The following is a 20,331-nucleotide window of genomic DNA, read 5'->3' as shown; positions in this document are numbered from 1 at the left end:
TTTCGTCTTGCGAGGCACCACTGTACAGAGTGCCCCAATACATTTCCTGCTATTGCTGGTTTTCACGTTGCCTGTTGTTATGGGGTGAACATTTGATATGAGATTTACTAATTTTAGTTAGAATTTATTCCCATGCTGCCTTTCAGAAAACAAGGAAGGCTTACAGATTTGTGGCTTTGGGCATAACACACAGGATAGACTTAAGATAGTTTAATGATAATTATGTCATCTCACCGAACCCTGGGAAATGTAGTGCTGTGGAAAAGACTAAATATATTTAATACGGAATCCTTTATACTCGTTAAATTAAAAATCCCAGGATTCTTTTGAGGGAGCTATGGCAACTGTAGTGGTATAATATATTTGTTCCGTAGTTAGGACCAACGTTTCATGACATCCATCTATTGGAAATGTTTTTTTTCCCCCTCCCCCAGACAGCCTGCACTGTGACAGTATTTATTCAAGCATTTTTTCTGCAGCCTTTTATAGTGGAAACCTTCAAGGCAGATAAGGATATCATGATAAAAACAATGAACCTGTTGGTGGCCCAGATCCTCACCAAACTCATCCCACAAGGCCAGCCTTGATAGCTGGGCAGGGCCATTCACCTGTCTGCTGCTTTATGTCACAGTAATGCTCAGTGTACTGTAAGCCATTTTCCTTTGCCCATACAAATTTAAATCAAACGATGAGGACAACAGCACAGTGCTGTCAATCAGCCAACTGGAAGGGTTGGCAAAGCACTCTGCCTTTGCAACACTGATAGCCACGGTAGCTCTTTCAAAGGATCAATGAACCCCCATTTTGGTAGAGCCATGCCTTTTCCTACTCCACACCAGACGTTAGGTGTAGGGTGAGTGCACCTTGGCTGATATAAGCTCACAGGACCACTTAGGTCAGGAGTCAGCAGACTTTTTCAGCAGGGGGCTGGTCCACTGTCCCTCATAGCTTGTGGGGGGCTGGACTATATTTTGGGGGGGGGGATGATGCAAGAGCACAAGCCCCAGTGGCTGCTTACCTGTGTCTTACAAGTGGCAGGGGCTGGCAGCAGTGGAGGGACAATGAGCAGCGAGTGAAAGGGTTCTGGAGAGGGGCTGCTTAAAATGGCAGCCGCTCAAGTGTTGCTGTTGGCACCAACAAAGCCCAGCCCCCTTCCTTCTCTAGGCAGGGCGGGGAGAAGCCAGGAGGAGGGAGGGAGGAGCCACCGCCGTGTGAGAGAGAGGGAAAGAATGCTCGTGCTGGTGTTCCACACGGCGATTCCTGGACTGTCCGCAGGCCAGATCCGGAAGGCAACTGGGCCTGATCCAGCCTGTGGACCTTAGTTTGCCTACCCATGACTTAGGCTTACAAGCAAGAGCTTCCCCACCCCGACCTACAGTATAAAGCAAGAGACAGAATGCTAACAGAAGAGGAGGGAAAATCCAGAGGGGATTTCATTCAGCACAGACCACGTTACTATCCGAAAAGCCACACACTCCCTGCTGCAGGGCAAACAGAGTGAAATAGCTAAGCAGGATTGTTTGGTGTTCCACAGCTCAGGCACCACAACCAAGAAAGTGGTGTCTCTCTCTCTCCCCCCCCCCCCCCGCCAAATACAGCATACAAGGAATCAGATAAAGGAGCCTCTGCACAGGCAAGCTCATATAGCACGAGAGAGTCCTGAAAACAGTTTGGGACCCACTGACTGAAGCACATTCACTTTAGGTTTTGTTGGAATAGCAGGTTGTCTGAGGATCCCACCCATATCTGAGAAAGGACTAGTTTTATAATACATTATGATAGCCATATTGAGCCATTTAAGCAAGGAAAGTTCGCTCAGTTTATTCTCACCTTATATAGATTTAAGTTGCTTAATCCTAAATTATCTCATGTTTTTGATCAAGTGTGTTGTGCTTCTGAATATGAACGCTGTGGTCCGTACATAAACCTCTTGAAATTCAGAGAAGAAGCCATCTTCCTCTTGCCAGGAGAGAGAATAGGAAACGTGATCATTGTCCATTTAAGAAGACAGCAGTGGTTTATCAGCTGTTCCCTCATGGGAGCAAGATATATTGTTGCTGCACTAAATGCACACTCCATTTAATGAGGACGAGGCCCAATGAGCAGTTTAAATACCAATACATTAGGCTGCTAAATATTTAAAATCCGTAATACTTGAAGTTCTTAACCGAAAGTATATGCATCATTTTGTAGGGAATAATCTTAAATTTTGCTAGGAGTCTGTTAAGAGGAGAATATATTGCAAGGAGCCTGCAAATTCTGCTAATGACTTTATTCCTGCATTTTGAATTTCCTTCTCCCCCACACCCCTCCTTCTTCCAAAAGGAATTTTCTTTGCACATTGCACCATCTGCTGGAGAGGAGAAAAGAGCAGTAAATCAAGCTTTTACATCACCTGCTGATAACAGCTAGTGATGGAAAGGCACATGGCCTGTCTAGTCAAATACTATCTTAGAACTTAGAAAATCAATAAATATTATTTTAAAAAAAATACTATCTTAGAACTTGACTTGAACGGGGGGGGGGACTAGTTATAGCTATGATTCTGTTTCTGCTACACTTAAAATTATTACTGTCACTACATTGTTGAATTTGACTGAAATACATGGCAGTTGACAAAAGCTAAGAGATCTGTGATACTTTTAATCACTCTCCACTTTGGCTTAGCATAAGGTTTCTGAATTTCTTGGGTTGTTGCCAATAGAAACTCACCTCCGAATAAATCAGCTAGGTTTTAAGGTAGCACAAGCGTCTATGACCTTCTGCTTCATCTCTCTAACAACCTGTCTTTTGGATTCTGGTGATAGGATTGTATCCCATTTAAAAAAAAACAAACTAGTAAACATTTTATGTAGGTCGAAGCAGAATATTTTAGCAGGTATCTCCAAGCCTGGGAGAAGAGCTTTTGCTTGGTCAAGCTGGTGGGGCTTCTTTCACCATGAAGCCGTGTGGGAGAGCACATCTGTGGACACTCCTCTTGGGATGCCAGAAACCACTTTCAGGACAGAACATGGCAAAACTGTTATGATCAAAGTTGCATTCCCAAATATAGGAGAACTTGGAAGTATCAGACTCACTCTGTATGGCTCCATGAGAAGGAGAGTTACGACTTTTATCCCTTAAAACTAGTACAGTCGTACCTTGGTTCTTGAACGGAATCCGTTCCAGAAGTCCATTCAACTTCCGAAACTGTTCAGAAACCAACACATGGCTTCTGATTGGCTGCAGGAGCTTCCTGCACTCAATCGTAAGCCACGTCAGACATTCGGCTTCCCAAAAAAGTTTGCAAACCGGAACACTCACTTTCAGGTTTGCAGCGTTGGGGAGCCAAAATGTTCAAGTCACAAGGCGTTCGAAAACCAAGGTACAACTGTACTGAACCCAAATGGTGAGATATACTGCGAACGTGTTTAAAGGTAAAGGTAAAGGTACCCCTGCCCGTATGGGCCAGTCTTGCCAGACTCTAGAGTTGTGCGCTCATCTCACTCTATAGGCCGGGAGCCAGCGCTGTCCGCAGACACTTCCGGGTCACGTGGCCAGCGTGACAAGCTGCATCTGGCGAGCCAGCGCAGCACACGGAATGCCGTTTACCTTCCCGCTGGTAAGCGGTCTCTATTTATCTACTTGCACCCGGAGGTGCTTTCGAACTGCTAGGTTGGCAGGCGCTGGGACCGAACGACGGGAGCACACCCCGCCGCGGGGATTCAAACCGCCGACAGTTCGATCGGCAAGTCCTAGGCGTTGAGGCTTTAACCCACAGCGCCACCCGCGTCCCTTGCAAACGTGTTTACCACCTATGAAATGCAATCACCAGAGGAACTTTGCAGAGCCCTTTGTAGCAGAGTGCAAAACTCTTTGAAAGGAAGGACATAAGAATCATAGAACTGTAGAGTCAGAAGGGATCTTGAGGGTCTTCTCGTTCAACCCCCTGCAATGCCAGCATGGCGCAGTGGTTAAGAGTGGTGGACTCGTAATCTGGGGAACCGGGTTCGCTTCCCCGCTCCTCCACATGCAGCTGCTGGGTGACCTTGGGCTAATCACACTTCTCTGAAGTCTCTCAGCCTCACTCACCTCACAGAGTGTTTGTTGTGGGGGAGGAAGGGAAAGGAGATTGTGAGCCACTTTGAGACTCCTGAAGGGGAGTGATAAAGTGGGATATCAAATCCAAACTCCTCCTCCTCCTCCTCCTCCTCCTCTTCTGGAATCTCAACAAAAGCATCCATGATATGTCATATTGGACTAAGCCTCCTTGCAAAGTTTTCATATTTCTTTTTAGAGGGAGTTGCTATTATTTAACATCATCCACATATATTGTGTAGTGATATTTGCAGACTACCTGATCTCAGACGTACCCAACCACAGGCTAGATGTATCCTGATTACTAGGGGAAAAGGAAGGACAAGCTGCAGAGACTCTAAAAACTACAAACTAAGACAAGAGCAGGAAAAGTGCACTAAAGGGGAGATGAAAACTGCACCTCTTTAGGACCCCAGAGTGTGTCTGGTGTGTAAACAACTCACTTACCAATCACAGCTCTGTCCAGAAACAATGACAGGTGGAAGCAGCCAAGGTGGCTCATTTCATAGAAATTACTTGCAAGGGTACATGTACATTTTGCTTCCTAACTTTCTTTTCTATGAGGAATAGAAAAAAAATGAAAGCTCAGACTTTGGGGCGGGGCATGTCCAGGGACACCAATGTAAGCCTATGTGGGCACTTGGCTGGTGAACTCTACTGCAGACATTCCATTTTAACAATTCAAGAATCTTCACTGCCCCATACACTAAATATGAGCCACTGTCTTGCTTTGAAAGTTTTAAAGCAGGATCAGTTAGAAAATCACAAATGACATAATTTTAATGTGGCCTCCAAGGTTCTTGGTTCTGCCTTCAGGCAGGTGTTTTACACCCCATTTCTAACCTTTAATAGTAGGGTTTAAAAATAGCAAAGTCAAAACAGTGCAATCTTATACGCGTTTATTTGGGCTTGCTCTTAGGTGTGTGAAGACTGCATCCTCACAGCACAATCCTCCACATGTGTACTCACAAATAAGTGTGGCTGTGTAAGTGTGTTTAGGACTTCAGTCTCAGTCCATTTGTTATTTTAAACCATAGGCTTTGAATCTACTATTAAACGTAGGCTGGCAGCAGAGCTTAAAATACAAAACAGAAAATTCCATTATGGACGGGGCTATCACAGAATGTAGAGCTTTAGATCAGAGTCTCTGTTATTGCAAACTATATCGTTTCAAAAAAACCAAAACATTTTATGATTGTTTCTGGCTGTTGCTGCACAAACAGCCATTTTAGATGTTATATAGTCTTGCTTGTTCGATAAAAATCCTATTTTTGGCAATCTCATCCCGAAATATTGTTCTAGCTGTCAGTTAAGTAAGTTAGTAAATAAATAAATAAATAAATAGGTAGGACTATCCATTACAGAACAAGATAAACTTATCAAAATTGATTTCAGTAAGAATTCAATTGAGAAAGCTCTGAAATGAAAGTATAGTTTGTTTGAGGTGTCTCATATTTCCCTATAATCAATTGTTCCATCTACTGACCATTAGGGAGATGTAATTTGTAAAGTACATCATGCTAGGTAACGCTATAATAACCCACCATTCTGCCTTTGAACTGGAAGATCTATGAAGACTGACCAGCTGTGAAAGCAAGGACTACTAAGTATTCTTGCTGGAGGCACACAGTACAACCTTATTCAGAACTGATTTCATAGAGTGCTGAGGGGTAAAGTTATACTGGAGTGGTTACATTTCAAATTATGGTTCTAAAATGACTTAATTTACTCTGGGGTTGCAAAGCAGGCTGTGACTTTTTTTATTGAACTGTTTGAATGGAAATTCAAGTGCTAGAAGGTTAGGCATTAAAAATAGGTGACTAAATCATGATATTTCAATCTTTGAAATGTTTAATTGAACGTGATGAACATATTGAGGATTATTTCATAGCGAATGTGCATAGGATTGCACTGACATTCATTTATTTAACATAATCCTGAAGCTGCTATCTTGCAAAGTTTCCAGGCCTTGCCTCACAAGCCTCATATTTTTAACGACGGCAAAATGCAATTTTGGGGTCCCTATCTGCTACTTTTCCTAAAGGCTTTTTTATTAAAAATGTGTAAGTAGTCAGCATCTATCTATAGGAGATAAAAGTGAGTGTCCAAGAGCAGATTCCATGTGCAAAAGCAACTATGCATGTATTTAATCCACTATAAAATATGTAGCTTTAGCCACTGTGGTTAATGTTTGATTATCTGTGCGAAAATAAGCTCAGAAAAAAAGAGTGCACATCATGGAAATTCATTCTTGCTGAAGTGGTCCAAATTAAATATATATTGTCCAAAGTATCCCAGGGTTGTCATTGTTTGATCTGTTTTAAAAGACTTCTTTGCATACTGAAAACTATTAACTTAAACCTTGAGCTGAAAGGTCTTGTTACTTCTTAATACTTGACGTGAGATATTTTACATGCAGGGTATGTCTTATTGAGGATATTTGAAACTTGTGTTATGTGTGCTTCATAACAGGTCCACCAGGTCCACCCGAAGCTGTGACAATTGATGAAATCACAGACACTACAGCTCAGGTATCCTGGAGGCCAGGAGCAGATAATCGCAGTCCCATTACAACGTACGTTGTTCAAGCAAGGACCCCATTTTCTGTGGGATGGCAAGCGGTCAACACAGGTAACTAGACATCTTAGAACATGCAGAATATGACCACTGAAGCTTGCTTTAACCGTTTTCCATGAGCCCATGGGATTTCTGGTTATGGGGAAGAAGCAGTGTTGGTCTGATCCAGTTCTCTTCTTGTGACTGAATGGAACACATCATTAACTCATTTACATCTATATCTGTATTTCTTTCTCAATATTTTTTCATCCCAAATTTAGCAAACAGAAAAAAAGAGTGGCCAACTAATGGCTTATCTCTAGAGTCTACATTCTGTCCTTTCCCCCGCTTTATTTTGTTTTTAATCCAAATATTTCATTATTCGGTAACCATTGGGCATTCTTACATTCTTGACCTACGCTTTTCTCCCCTAGTGCCCGACGTCATAGATGGAAACACATTTACGGCAACAGTAGTGAGTTTAAACCCGTGGGTTGAGTATGAATTCCGGGTAGTTGCCGCCAGCCTTATTGGGATTGGAGAGCCAAGCAAACCATCAGAGAAACGGAGAACTGAAGAGGCTCGTAAGTAGAAGCTGAAATGCTGCATTTGGCATTTCAATCAGTCTTTGACACTTCCATTAAATAACTACTTTTACTTGGTCAAAATTGTCTGCGTAAGAAGGCAATGCATTTAACAGAGCAAACTTTATTTTTAGCAGTTTACTACTGCTGTGTCCACACCTCCTCATGCTCATAACAGGAGGCATGGAGGTACAGACAGTGTTTCCTTTTTGACACCTTATAGCCCATATATCCCAGCCTTCCCAAGCTGAAGGCCCTCCTGAGGTTTTGGACTAGAACTTCCATCACCCCCAATTACTGCCTTGCTGACTGAGGCAAGAGCTTTAAATCACCCTTGGAGGGGGGGGGGAATCATGGGAACTGTAGTTTCCCCATCATAGATATACTTTCCAGCATCCTCAATAAGATACCGTTCATTATTCCAAGTTGGTATAAGGCGATTAATCTCTAAACTTATTGTAAACATCAAAAAAAGGTAGTGTTTGCCAAAAGGCATCAGTGACATAAATGAGATCCTGTGTGGTCATATAATAAAAGAGTGTTGCTCACGTAAGTGCTAGGGCTTCATTTTTGTGAAAACACCCTACACCCCCCCCCCAATTTGGATGGAATTAAAATTTAATCTGCCCATTCATTGGGAGCTTTAAAGACTCTCAAGTTATATTAAAAGCCATCATTTGGTTGAACCGATGAGAAAAGCTTTTATTGCTAACATTGTATATTCCTTATTATGTGGTGCAGCAATCTGGGGTGGCTCTAGTAACAAATGGAATATAATGCAAAACAGAGTCCCTGTGGAATGTCCCATGCTACACTTGCAGTATTACTTTAGGTTGAAAACAGCTATTGTGAGTGAAACACCTTTTGTCTGTGCAAAAGACCTTCCTCTCCCTCTCTTCCCCCTGTGCCCCCCACCCCATCCCCACAAAAGATATGCTTTGTAGGGCGGGAGGGACAAAGGTCCTATCAAACAATTTCAATACCATGTAATCTTCCATGGTACAACTACAGATAGGTAGCCGTGTTGGTCTGCCATAGTCAAAACAATTTTTTTTCCCCTTCCAGTAGCACCTTAAAGACCAACTAAGTTAGTTCTTGGTATGAGCTTTCGTGTGCATGCACACGAAAGCTCATACCATGGTACAACTATTATTTTTAAAAAATTAATAGAATTTATATACCATTTGATTGCAGAAAAAACACTCAAGTGTTGACATGAAAAAAGGATAATAATGTCTACAGTGTGGTTTTAGAATCGAACCTAAAGAAATGGGTACTAGTTGTTGCCTGTACGACCTTAAATTCTCTAATATCTGCAAGGGAAGTCAAAGACATATAAAATATCCAGTTCATTAAATTAGCTACTGTTGACTCAGCCTTATTGTCTGCTTGCATATTTACCAAAATCTGTAGACCTAAGTTAGTAGCAATCAGTTTCATGATTATAAATAAATGAAATGTGTTATAGGGGAAATAATTTTTAAAACTATTTGCAACAGGTAATTGGCTCATAAATATGCTGTTTGGCCATCTCATTTTCAAAATTATGTATTACGTGCTCTCAAAGTGCATCATAAAAACCTGCTGCAAAGCATTTTAATCAATATTCTGATGAATGCTTCTCTTTTACATTGCAACGTAGACATTAAGATATTTAGAATTCCCTCCCCTCTCCATTTTATAAAATGGTACTTCCAAAAGAAATTTGCTTTGAAATCTCAGTGACAGAATAGTTAAGAGTGACACAGCACATAAATGAAATGTTACATAAAGATGGCAAAGTCATCTTATTAAAGGTGAAAAATTATTTTTTTAAATGTTCAAAAATAGAGGGAAAAACATCTGGCAACAACAGGTTATCTAAAAAAAAGTGGTACATTGGTTCTCAAACTTAATCCATTCTGGAAATCCGTTCCAAAACCAAGGCATGCTTTTCCATAGAAAGTAATGAAAAATGCATTAATCCATTCCAGACTTTTAAAAACAACCCCTAAAACAGCAATTTAACATGAATTTTGCTATCTAATGAGATGACTGATCCATAAAATGAAAGCAATAAACAATGTACTGCAGTCGCATTATCAATCAGTCAGTAGCTGAACTGGGTTCCACACAGTCACAAAAACAAACAAAAAAGCAACAAAAAGGCAAAATAAACAGCAAAAACAGACAGACCTCAGCATAACACTCAGAACGGAATCGTAACGGTCAAAACAGAGCATGTTCAGCTTCCAAAAAAATGTTTGCAAACCGGAACACTAACTTCTGGCTTTGTAGTGTTTGGGTTCCAAGTTGTTTGAGAACCAAGACGTTTGAGAACCAAGGTACCACTGTATTTTCAATTTCTCCTGAAAACCCAGAAATTGTTTTTGTTTTAAATCTTTGCTAAAAGCGTAGACACCAATATATCTTCCCTGTATAAACACCAAACAAGCTATCCTTACCTTGTAATAGTCACTTTTCTCCCCTTTTCTATAGTTCCTGAAGTCACTCCGGCTAATGTCAGTGGAGGTGGTGGTACCAAGTCTGAGTTGGTCATAACCTGGGAGGTAAGTGAGCTGTGAATTCACGGGGCAAGAAAGGGGAGGGAAATGAACTGTTTCCCTGTTTGTGCCAAACCTACGAGAGACTGACTTGAGGGTGTTGAATCAGGCAGCATTTTGCAAAGGGACACAGTATTGTTATAAATAATACGCCAGTCCTGTCTGCTTCCACTCCAAATTTCAAGAGGGAAAGAAGATCTCTGAATGGGTTGCAGGGCTGAAACATGGCAAGAAAGGAGAAGCCCAGGGCAGAGACAGCACACCCTTGCTACATACCCAAACTGGTTTTGGAATTGTTCTCTCTTCCCAGTGTAAAACGTTAGAAGACGTTTTAGAAGAAGGGAATGGGTTACGGTTCTCCGACAAAGAATTCTCACCAAATTATAATTTCTTTGGGAAGAGAAAGCATGCATAATATACGTTTGCTTTACCTGCTGAGCAATTTCAAACAGACCCTGTTGGTTACAGTCAGGAAAAGTACCGGTACTCTCATTTCTGACTTGCATTTTCCACATCCTTACAGAAGGAAAAATGAATGGATTGCTTGACAAGCAGGTTGTTGCTTCCGAGATGTACTAGAAGGCAATATATTTGTTTTCCAATACTTGTGTTGTTCCTTAATGCAGTGTTTCCCAACCTTGTGCCTCCAGATGTTTTTGGCCTACAACTCCCATCATCCCTAGCTAGCAAGACCAGTGGTCAGGGATGATGGGAATTGTAGTTCAAAAACAGCTGGAGGCCCAAGGTTGGGAAACACTGCCTTAATGTGCTGCAGTTCACCCTTCTTGGAATTAATTAGTTTTGCTCCATGCCTTCAACAAAAACAATGTTTAAAAATGTACAGTGTCTAAAGTATAACCCATAACTTTCAAGAAGTATAAATCGGAGATATTTAAGACCTGACTGTAGGTGCACAAAAATCTCCCCCTCCATGAGAACCCGTAAGAATGGAGAAAACCATGTTGCTCTTCCAATTCAAATATAACACTTGAGCACATGCTAATCCAATTGGTTTCAGCCGAACTTGAGAACGTGCTTAAGTGGCGTTCTGAATACAGACATTTCCTAGAATGCGGTTTTTCATTTCTTTAGCTTCCTTGCTAAAGCTTAAAATATGCAAGACTAGATAATTGCAATATGTGCACCAGTGACCTGGTGGTGATGTGACTGGTTCTGACATCAGACAGCATTTGCCTGCTAGTCTGCATCCCACTTCAACATGCACTCCCTGCCACATAGAAGTTCACAGCATACTTAAAGTAGGTTGTGCCCTTTTGCTTCAAAACTAACTACTCACTGCATCTGGTAAGGTAGGAACAGCACACAAGGGAACAGAGAGGGACAGTGGTAAAAGTCATGGAGAGTCTTTGTGGTGTAGTAATCTGAACCACTTTAAAATAATTGCATTTACTGCCTCTAACAAAAGAGGAACTGGGGGTTATGAAATGCTTCAATTGTAGTTTTCAAACTCAAATGGGTTCTGCCAGCTAAGAAGCTTCACTCCAGTTATATTAATGCATTGCGATTTTATAATTTTATGTTGTAGACTTATGTTGTGTGATTTTGAGGAATGTCTTACTTCTGCCCCCTGTTGTTCATTGTGAAGGCCTTTGGGTATATACAATACTATAGATTGAATTGACTATTTACATGATTAGTTAATAGCGGACATCCGAGTGAGGCAATTGGTCCATTTTTATGAGTCTTTGCGTGTGGTACAGTTAAGTTGTGAACATTCTATTGTACACCCAGTTTGGGCAATATCCCATGCAACTGAAAGTGCCAGTGTGGATTTAAAACTGTGGTTCCTATAGAATACAAAGGGGTAGGACTGGAAAATTTCAGACACTTGCTTTTCTTAACTGCGACACTAGGGTTTTTAAGAAGTCGGAAACTCTCTGTAACCTCTGCAAAGAAGCTTTTATTATATGCTTGTACACCACATTCCTACACTGATTTCCCCTGAGTTGTTAAAACCCATTTCCTTTCCCACTACACAAATATCAGAGCATCTCACTCATAAGATGTTTATGACTCAGATCTAAAGGAAGTGGCAAACACAGCTTATAAAATAGCTTCTTCTTTATTAGTGAAGACGGTGGTAGCAAAAACAGAAAGTAAATCTCCAGATGGATGCGTAATTCTGTCCTTATTTGGATTTAAGTCCATTTAGATAAATTCAGATTCTAAGAGCTGCCTTGCAGATGGCATTTACATGCTTCAGCTTTGATTATTAGCTGCCCATAATATCTAGGCTGCAGTTGGTTCTTCTTCTTATGCTATTTTTAATAAGTCATGTTTTCATAGGCGCAAATAGACCATAAAAACCACATCAGATAGCTGGAGCAAATTAGCACAGAAACATAAAATGCTTTTCAAGTTGAGTGTTTAATTTCCTCTGCCAGAGAGTTTATTTCCAAATTGCACTATATGGATCCGTTAAATTTCTTGGAGACCATTTTTATTGTGCCTCTTTGTAAATTCATTCTACACATTGGGCTGTTCCCATTATTTCTTTTCTTGTTGTAGACAGTGCCTGAAGAGTTACAAAATGGAGGTGGGTTTGGTTACGTGGTTGCCTTCCGTCCAGTTGGGACAATAAGTTGGATGCAGACGGTAGTGGTTTCTCCTGATGCCTCCAGATACGTGTTCCGGAATGAGAGTTTACCACCGTTTTCTCCATATGAAGTCAAAGTGGGGGTGTACAACAACAAAGGAGAAGGTTCTTTCAGCCCCGTCACAATTGTTTATTCAGCTGATGAAGGTAAAGTCCAGCCTAGTAATCTATTGCATGTGACAAGTTGGCCATTTACAGAAGGCATCTATATATTATTGGCACATTCTACTGATGTCCAGGTCTGCTTACAATAAATAAGCATGTGTCCAGCTTTGGAATATATTCTCCTCTAAATTAGTAATAATCATATTAACAGTAATATTGTGCATCAAGAAGAATTAGGTCATTCATTTAAGTTGCCATTTATGTCTAAACGCTTTGCAAACTTAATTTCTAATTTTGATGTTTATTGGCACTGTGCAATTTTATTCATTCATTCATTTGTCCGTTGAAAAAATTATACCCAGCTCTTCAGCTGGAAAGGACTACAGAATAGTTTAAGGATATATAAACACAACATACCCTGCCACGAGGTTTACAGTCTAAAAATACAAGACATAAAAGGAGAGGGGGAATGCATGACATTAAAGAGTGAAATGAGAAAACTCGGGCTCAATTCTTGATGCTATAAGGTTTTTATAATGACCAGCTTGCATAGCAACAAGCTGCTCACAATCAACCCAGCCTTCCTGGAAAGGTCCCTAATGCAGCCAGAAATTGCTGACCTTATAGGGAGCCTTTGCCTTCTGGAGCCTAGCTTGGATCTTCCAGTTTCTTGCCGCTCTTGTGGCAGCAGGTAGGCTCACAGGTTGATGCTCTCAACTTGAGAGCAGTGGTCCTCCTGCTGCCTTTTGTTACAAGCATTTGGCACTAAAATCTCCAGGAGGGAGAAGATCCTGGCCTAGCAGGGAGTGGAGAGGACTGTCCCTTCTTGTCTGCTGTGTCATTTCTTCCTCACAAGGTAGTTGGGGCTCTTATCAGGATTGCGGTATGTCCAGTACCAGGGCTTTGATCTTGAGTTTAACTCTACTCCGAGATTATACTAGGGATGCAATAACACATCTTATCTGTTTGCAATACATAACAAGGATTTTGATAGTTTCCATTACATGTATGTCTTCTCTGAAGGAATGTACTAATATTTAGCAGGAATGAATACAGTGGGACCTTGGTTTAAGAACAGTCCTGTTTATGAATGATTTGGTTTACGAACTCCGCAAAACTGGAAGTAGTGTCCCAGTTTGCGAACTTTACCTCAGTCTAAGAATGGAAAATGCGCTGGATTGTGGAGAAAGCTAGAGAGTTCCAGAAAGAAATCTACTTCTGCTTCATTGACTATGCAAAAGCCTTTGACTGTGTCGACCACAGCAAACTATGACAAGTTCTTAAAGAAATAGGAGTGCCTGATCACCTCATCTGTCTCCTGAGAAATCTCTATGAGGGACAAGAAGCTACATTTAGAATTGGATATGGAACAACTGATTGGGTCAAAATTGGGAAAGAAGTACAACAAGGCTGTATATTGTCTTCTTGCTTATTTAACTTATATGCAGAATTCATCATGCGACAGGCTGGGCTGGATGAATCCCAAGCCGGAATTAAGATTGCCAGAAGAAATATCAACAACCTCAGATATGCAGATGACACAACCTTGATGGCAGAAAGTGAGGAGGAATTAAAGACCCTTTTAATGAGGGTGAAAGAAGAGAGTGCAAAATATGGTCTAAAGCTCAACATCAAAAAAGCGAAGATCATGGCCACTGGGCCCATCACCTGGCAAATAGAAGGGGAAGAAATGGAGGCAGTGAGAGATTTTACTTTCTTGGGCTCCATGATCACTGCAGATGGTGACAGCAGCCACGAAATTAAAAGACGCCTGCTTCTGGGGAGAAAAGCAATGACAAACCTAGACAGCATCTTAAAAAGCAGAGACATCACCTTGCCAACAAAGGTCCGTATAGTTAAAGCTATGGTTTTCCCACTGGTGATGTATGGAAGTGAGAGCTGGACCATAAAGAAGGCTGATCGCCGAAGAATTGATGCTTTTGAATTATGGTGCTGGAGGAGACTCTTGAGAGTCCCATGGACTGCAAGAAGATCAAACCTATCCATTCTTAAGGAAATCAGCCCTGAGTGCTCACTGGAAGGACAGATCCAGACTCCAATACTTTGGCCACCTCATGAGAAGAGAAGACTCCCTGGAAAAGACCCTGATGTTGGGAAAGGTGGAGGGCACAAGGAGAAGGGGACGACAGAGGACGAGATGGTTGGACAGTGTTCTTGAAGTTACCAGCATGAGTTTGACCAAACTGCGGGAGGCAGTGGAAGACAGGAGTGCTTGGCGTGCTGTGGTCCATGGGGTCACGAAGAGTCGAACACGACTAAAGAAGAAGAAGAAGAAGAAAGAGGAGGAGGAGGAGGAGGAGGAGGAGGAGGAGGAGGAGGAGGAGGAGGAGAATGGAATCTGAATGGTGGAAAGGCACCAGCAGTGGGAGGCCTCATTAGGGAAAGCGTGCTTCGGTTTAAGAACGGTTTCTGTTTCGGAACGGATTAAGTTTGTAAACCGAGGTACCACTGTATCCTCCAATTGGAAACTGCTCTGATTTATCTTAAATGTTATCAGTACATGGCACACTGAATAAATTTAGGAAAGAAATCTTTTCAAGAATTATTTGTTGCAGAATTGATATTCCACACAAAAGAAAGGGCCAAAGCTCAGTTGTAGAGCATGACATTTACAGGTTTCATATATGCAAAGACCCAAATCCAATCACTGCTATCTCAAATTAAATGGCCTTGGGTTATAATGCTTAGGAAAGGCCTTTGCTTAAGATGCTGGAGAGCTGCTGCCAGGCAGGTTTGAAAATGTGGAGTTTAACAGGCTTATAGCTGGATACAGTCATCAGTCGCTGGCCCTCTTATAACCTCCACATGCAGACAATTCTTCAGGAGCAGAGGCTACATGCATACAAGCTGTGCGCACATTGATGTTGCATCTATCCCACACAATTGTGGGATAGATTGTGCAGACTGGGCACAGGCTGCCTCTGGGCACATAGAACTACCAACTCAGGTCTGCCACCACAATCCTGGCTCTCCCTTCACCTACTGATTATACACAATCCTTTGAATCTGGTCTCCATAACAGGTATGCCGGCGTGGGGGACCTAATTAGGCCTGTCATGCCTCCCCATTTGACCCGAGAGGCCGTTTCAGCCAGGGGTGGGGCAGCTAAGGGCAGAGCTCAGCCAAAAGCATGCTTGCAGGCACCATCAATCAGTGGTGCTTGCAAAACCCCTTCCAAAGTGCAAGGCAAGATAGCACTTCTCAAAGCTCTGTTCTCCACAGCGCTTTGAATGGTGCTTGTGAAGATCTGAGAACAACTGTCAGCTTTTCAAAAGCCCCGTTCAAAGCACTGCAGAAAATCGCAGGCCAAAAGGTTGCATGATGTCCAGTGATTGACAGGTGAGCAGCCTACTTACCTGTCAAACGTAGCCCAGGAGGGGTGAGGAGATAATGCTCTGGCCAACTTGGCTACAAAGGTTCCTCACCCCAATGTGTAGAGACACCTGCAAGCTGCCCTATCCTACCTTATTCCTGGGCTGTTCTTCTTCAGCTCCTCCCTTCATACAAACCTAGGGATGCTCGAGACATAATCATCACACTCTGGTTCACTCGCTGTTCCTTCTGGAGAACAGGAAATAATATCTCTTCATGATGACATTATTATGTCATATGCTGAGTATCACTTTGTATTGGGGGGGGGGATTCTTAGAGGATTCTTCCAACGTCCTGTTTATTGAGCATTCACTCCAACTTGCCGGCAAAGAATTTGCACAGAGTTACTACAACATCATTGTTAGTTGACCATCCATTCTGCTTTGTTTATGGGGAGGCTATGTGACACAATTATCCCATACTTTACAGTGCATTTTTCCAGCACCACAAAAAATTGAGGGGCTTTATTTTATTTTTTATAGCTATGACTACAAAGGTGAATCTACATCTAACCACTGTTTCTTCTTTTTAGAACCCACCAGAGCTCCAACCCATGTCTTTGCCAAAAGCCTTTCTGCTTCAGAAGTACAAGTATTTTGGACCTTGCTCCCAGAGACCCAGAGCAAAGGAAGAATACAGGGCTACGAGGTAAGAATGTAAGGGACATAATTAGCCTGAAACAATCCTTGTTTAGTCTGAAACAGTATTATGTGCACAAATACTGTTTTAAACTGAAAATCTCCCTTCCCTCCCCCCTCTTAACAATGCACTTAAGCGTATGCTAATCCACTTGGTATCAATGAGCAGTAATAACATGTGATTGTCAGTCTTAGTGCGTTGCAATGCAAGGTGGAAGCCCTCATGCAGGCCTTAATTTTCTGCAAATTCCATGAACTATCAGCTAGTTGGATTTGAGAAGAGTTTGGATTTGATATCCCGCCTTTCACTCCCTTTAAGGAGTCTCAAAGCGGCTAACATTCTTCTTTCCCTTCCTCCCCCACAACAAACACTCTGTGAGGTGAGTGAGGCTGAGAGACTTCAGAGACCTGTGACTAGCCCAAGGTCACCCAGCAGCTGCATGTGGAGGAGCGGGGAAGCGAACCCGGTTCACCAGATTACGAGTCCACCGCTCTTAACCTCTTAAACACTGGCTCTCCACCATATTTGCTCCACCATATAGTAAGAAATACACAACACGCAGCCACAGTGCAAGCCTAAATGCCCGTTTATTGTGCATATTATATTTTAGATGTCTTTCTTCTTTAATACAAGATTTAAAGTCATAGAACTAGAAATAAAAATTGGGAAAGGCTCCTGTTAGGGAGCCCCTCCTTTGGACCTGTGAAGAACACAACATTCTATGATCAGTGTAGTTAAGTGGAATGTTAAAACCTGTGGGTATAGGGCAGTATATAAATGTCATAAACTATTATGATCATTATTATTATTAAGGGCTATAAACATGCCCATCAATGAGACTACTGCAGTGGTCAGATGTGCTGACTGCCGGTTTCACGCATGGAAGGGTTATCTTGAAACAGTGCAGCCTCTTGAAATAAAGGCAATGGCAGGATTTATGGAGAGCTGCTAAAGCAAAAATCCAGACAAAGATACTGTAAACTCTTCCAAGAACGAAGTTGTGTCAATTCTTTTTTCTGTAGTAAAGGTTGTATGATATCAAGGCCTTTACGTCATTTCACACACAAACAACAACACGGGAATGTGGCACCCCTGTTTCATAGAAAAAAGCCTAGGCCTTCAGTTTACCACTAGCTTCGATCAATGCAGCTTTGGATCGATATCATCCACAAGATGCCATGTGACTGTGGCAGATTAGAGCCCTCCATCTGGGCAGAACCTTAAATAATTGAGCTATGGCATTTGATTGGCCCAAAGCAGGATTGGCTCAATGAGAGATCTACTATTTACATGGGAAACCAATAAACGTAACACGGAATTGAATGGAATGGAATAGAAAACTGCATGATAGAAACTTCGGTCAGAGACAGATTTTGTAGAGCTAATCTTACTCTGTGGTGGGAATGTATGAAGGTTTGCTGGGTTGTTCTAAGCTACTTCAAATTGTAAAATGGCTATTCAGGTGTGGAGTTTAAATATGAAAGCATGTGTTTCATTTGTGCAGGTTAGATACTGGAGGCATGGGGATAAGGAAGAGCAGGCTGGAAGAATCAGAACGGCTACCAATCAGACCTTTGCAAAAGTCACCAGCTTGAAAGGCAATGTTTTGTACCACATGGCTGTCAAAGCTTACAACACAGCAGGAATGGGACCTTCCAGTCCAATAGTCAACGTGACAACTAAAAAGCCACGTGAGTGTGGGGGGAGCACTTTTTCTTTCTTTCTTTCTTTCTTTTTGCTACATGGTACTACTCTGTGCTGCATTTTTGAGTACCCATAATATTCCAGTATCCCTAATTTTATTAACGGGAACACAGAAAACTGCAGTCTTTGCTGGGCAGGAAAGAAAAATATTTGTCTTTCTGTTCAGTAAGCAAGTGCTTACTTGTCACCAGTGCACTGAATTACCATCTGATTCCCTTTTTCATCCATAATACTTTGCCATGTCAGCTCTGCTGCTGACTTGGAATACATGTTTTCCAGGAGCTCTTGAACTAAGCAAATGTAAGAGTTCACTAAGAGCCTCTCATAAACTATACTGAAAGAGGAAGGAAAACTTTGCTGCTTAATAACATTCACTCTCCTTCACTTTGAATTTAGCACCAAGTCAACCCCCTGGAAACATCATTTGGAACTCATCGGACTCTAAGATTATACTGAACTGGGATCAAGTAAAAGCACAGAATAATGAATCTGAGGTGAAAGGATATAAAGTACGTAACGGGCAGCGAACCTTGTTTTCCATTGTTATGAGACATTAAGCAGTACCGCTGTATTGAACTACCTAACTTCTGAATGAACTGTGAAAATTTAAAATTTTCAGTGGGATCTGAAATTGACATAAACTTCACGTGGGCTATGATCTAAACAACTTTGATAATGTTCTGTAGACTTCAGTGATATCAGTAAATATGCATACTATGCAGTGTATATTATGAGGATGATAATCTAATAAACCAGGACTATTTTTCACCAGCAAGTCCAATGGCATTAAAGCATCACCCAAACCGATCAAGAACTGACAACCAATGCCTCTGAGAGGCACAGGTTTTAAATGATTCAAAATGCAGTGGCCCAATCCCAGGACAAAATACACCACTAGCACTTGCACCAATGTAGGCTACCTAGCTTCCTCCTCCTACTCAGCACCTTATGCCTGTTTGGAGCATTCCCCCCCCCCTCATTTCATTTCATAAAATTTATATACCGCTCGATTGTAGAAAGAACCACAAAGCATGAGCTTAATGCTGTGCTGCCTAGGCTCATGAGATATTACTAATGTCTGCAGTGCTGCAAGTAGCAAGGGAGTTGTTCATCCTGATGACTTCTGCTTAATATTTCAGTCCACTTCCTTGCCGGGCTGCCTTTCCACCCTCATCTGATACAGGCAAGGTCTTGCATGGGGAGCTTGAGTTGTTGCAGCCATTGTGACACTGGTGCAACAGCAGCTTCTCAGCATGGTGGTGATGTATTGGCATTTGCAGATCATAAGACATGAAATTTTTGGTGCAATTCTACCAAGTACGGTATTTTGATCTCAAGGAGAGCAGAGCTACATGAACTGCTCTGACTTCACAAAACCAACAAGAGAATGAAAGTAATGCATCCTAATGCTCAAGAGTATGACAAAAAGCCACACGACTTTTCAAAAGCCAAGGCATATATTTTTTCTAGGGACTATAAGAGTTGATTAGCTATTAATAGAAGTCCTAGAAATAGAAGCAACTTCTATAGAAAATCTAAGGCTCTTGCTTTTTTTTCTTCCTTTCTTTCTTCCCCTTGGCTAAAAATACGGTCTAGGTTTTATACAGATGGAATAGACAAAGCAGCACATCTGTTATAGAAACTAACAAAACATCTGTGGAGCTTTCGCTGCCTTTTGATGAAGATTACATCATAGAAATAAAGCCATTCAGTGATGGAGGAGATGGCAGTAGCAGCGAGCAGATCCGAATTCCAAAGATATCAAGTAAGAGCCCTTGTTGTTCTTTGCCATGTGAGGGTACTTCAGTCTCCCCCCATGAATGATCCAGGGCTGAATCTGTTTCTCTGTGCATAGAACTTTATTGCAGAGTGCTTTTAAAATGTAATAAAGGAAGTGCCAAGGAAGTATCTTACTATAGTGTTGTTAATGATTCTTCTGTCACCCATATGACGGTATTCAGAATTCTTCAGTTTTGTACATTATATATCTATATCATGGTCATATTAGCCAGAGCAGGCTGGCCCACCCATAAGGCAAGATGAGACAACCGCCTCAGGCAGCAGATCCAGCCCCCAAGGAATGCATTGCCCACTGACACACATTACTTGTGAG

The 20,331-nt window shown here is 41.8% G+C and overlaps 1 protein-coding gene across 11 annotated transcripts in view; it reads left to right on the top strand.

Annotated features, from left to right (window-relative positions):
• The window catches only part of LOC309364369 (contactin-4), a 528,932-nt gene that overhangs the window by 505,737 nt on the left and 2,864 nt on the right, over nucleotides 1-20,331 (top strand). For all 11 annotated transcript variants that reach the window (XM_081901475.1, XM_081901476.1, XM_081901468.1 and 8 more), the window contains 8 exons: nucleotides 6,550-6,708; nucleotides 7,068-7,217; nucleotides 9,696-9,766; nucleotides 12,290-12,524; nucleotides 16,408-16,523; nucleotides 18,019-18,205; nucleotides 18,615-18,727; nucleotides 19,815-19,983. In XM_081901475.1, the coding sequence (XP_081757601.1) occupies nucleotides 6,550-6,708; nucleotides 7,068-7,217; nucleotides 9,696-9,766; nucleotides 12,290-12,524; nucleotides 16,408-16,523; nucleotides 18,019-18,205; nucleotides 18,615-18,727; nucleotides 19,815-19,983 (1,200 nt within the window). The remainder of the gene's footprint in view (nucleotides 1-6,549; nucleotides 6,709-7,067; nucleotides 7,218-9,695; nucleotides 9,767-12,289; nucleotides 12,525-16,407; nucleotides 16,524-18,018; nucleotides 18,206-18,614; nucleotides 18,728-19,814; nucleotides 19,984-20,331) is intronic.

The sequence above is a fragment of the Podarcis melisellensis genome (assembly GCF_964234715.1).
Source record: "Podarcis melisellensis genome assembly, chromosome: 2".
Lineage (NCBI taxonomy): Eukaryota > Metazoa > Chordata > Lepidosauria > Squamata > Lacertidae > Podarcis > Podarcis melisellensis.
Note: the sequence above shows the minus strand (reverse complement) of the source record. Positions and strands in the feature narration are given on the sequence as shown.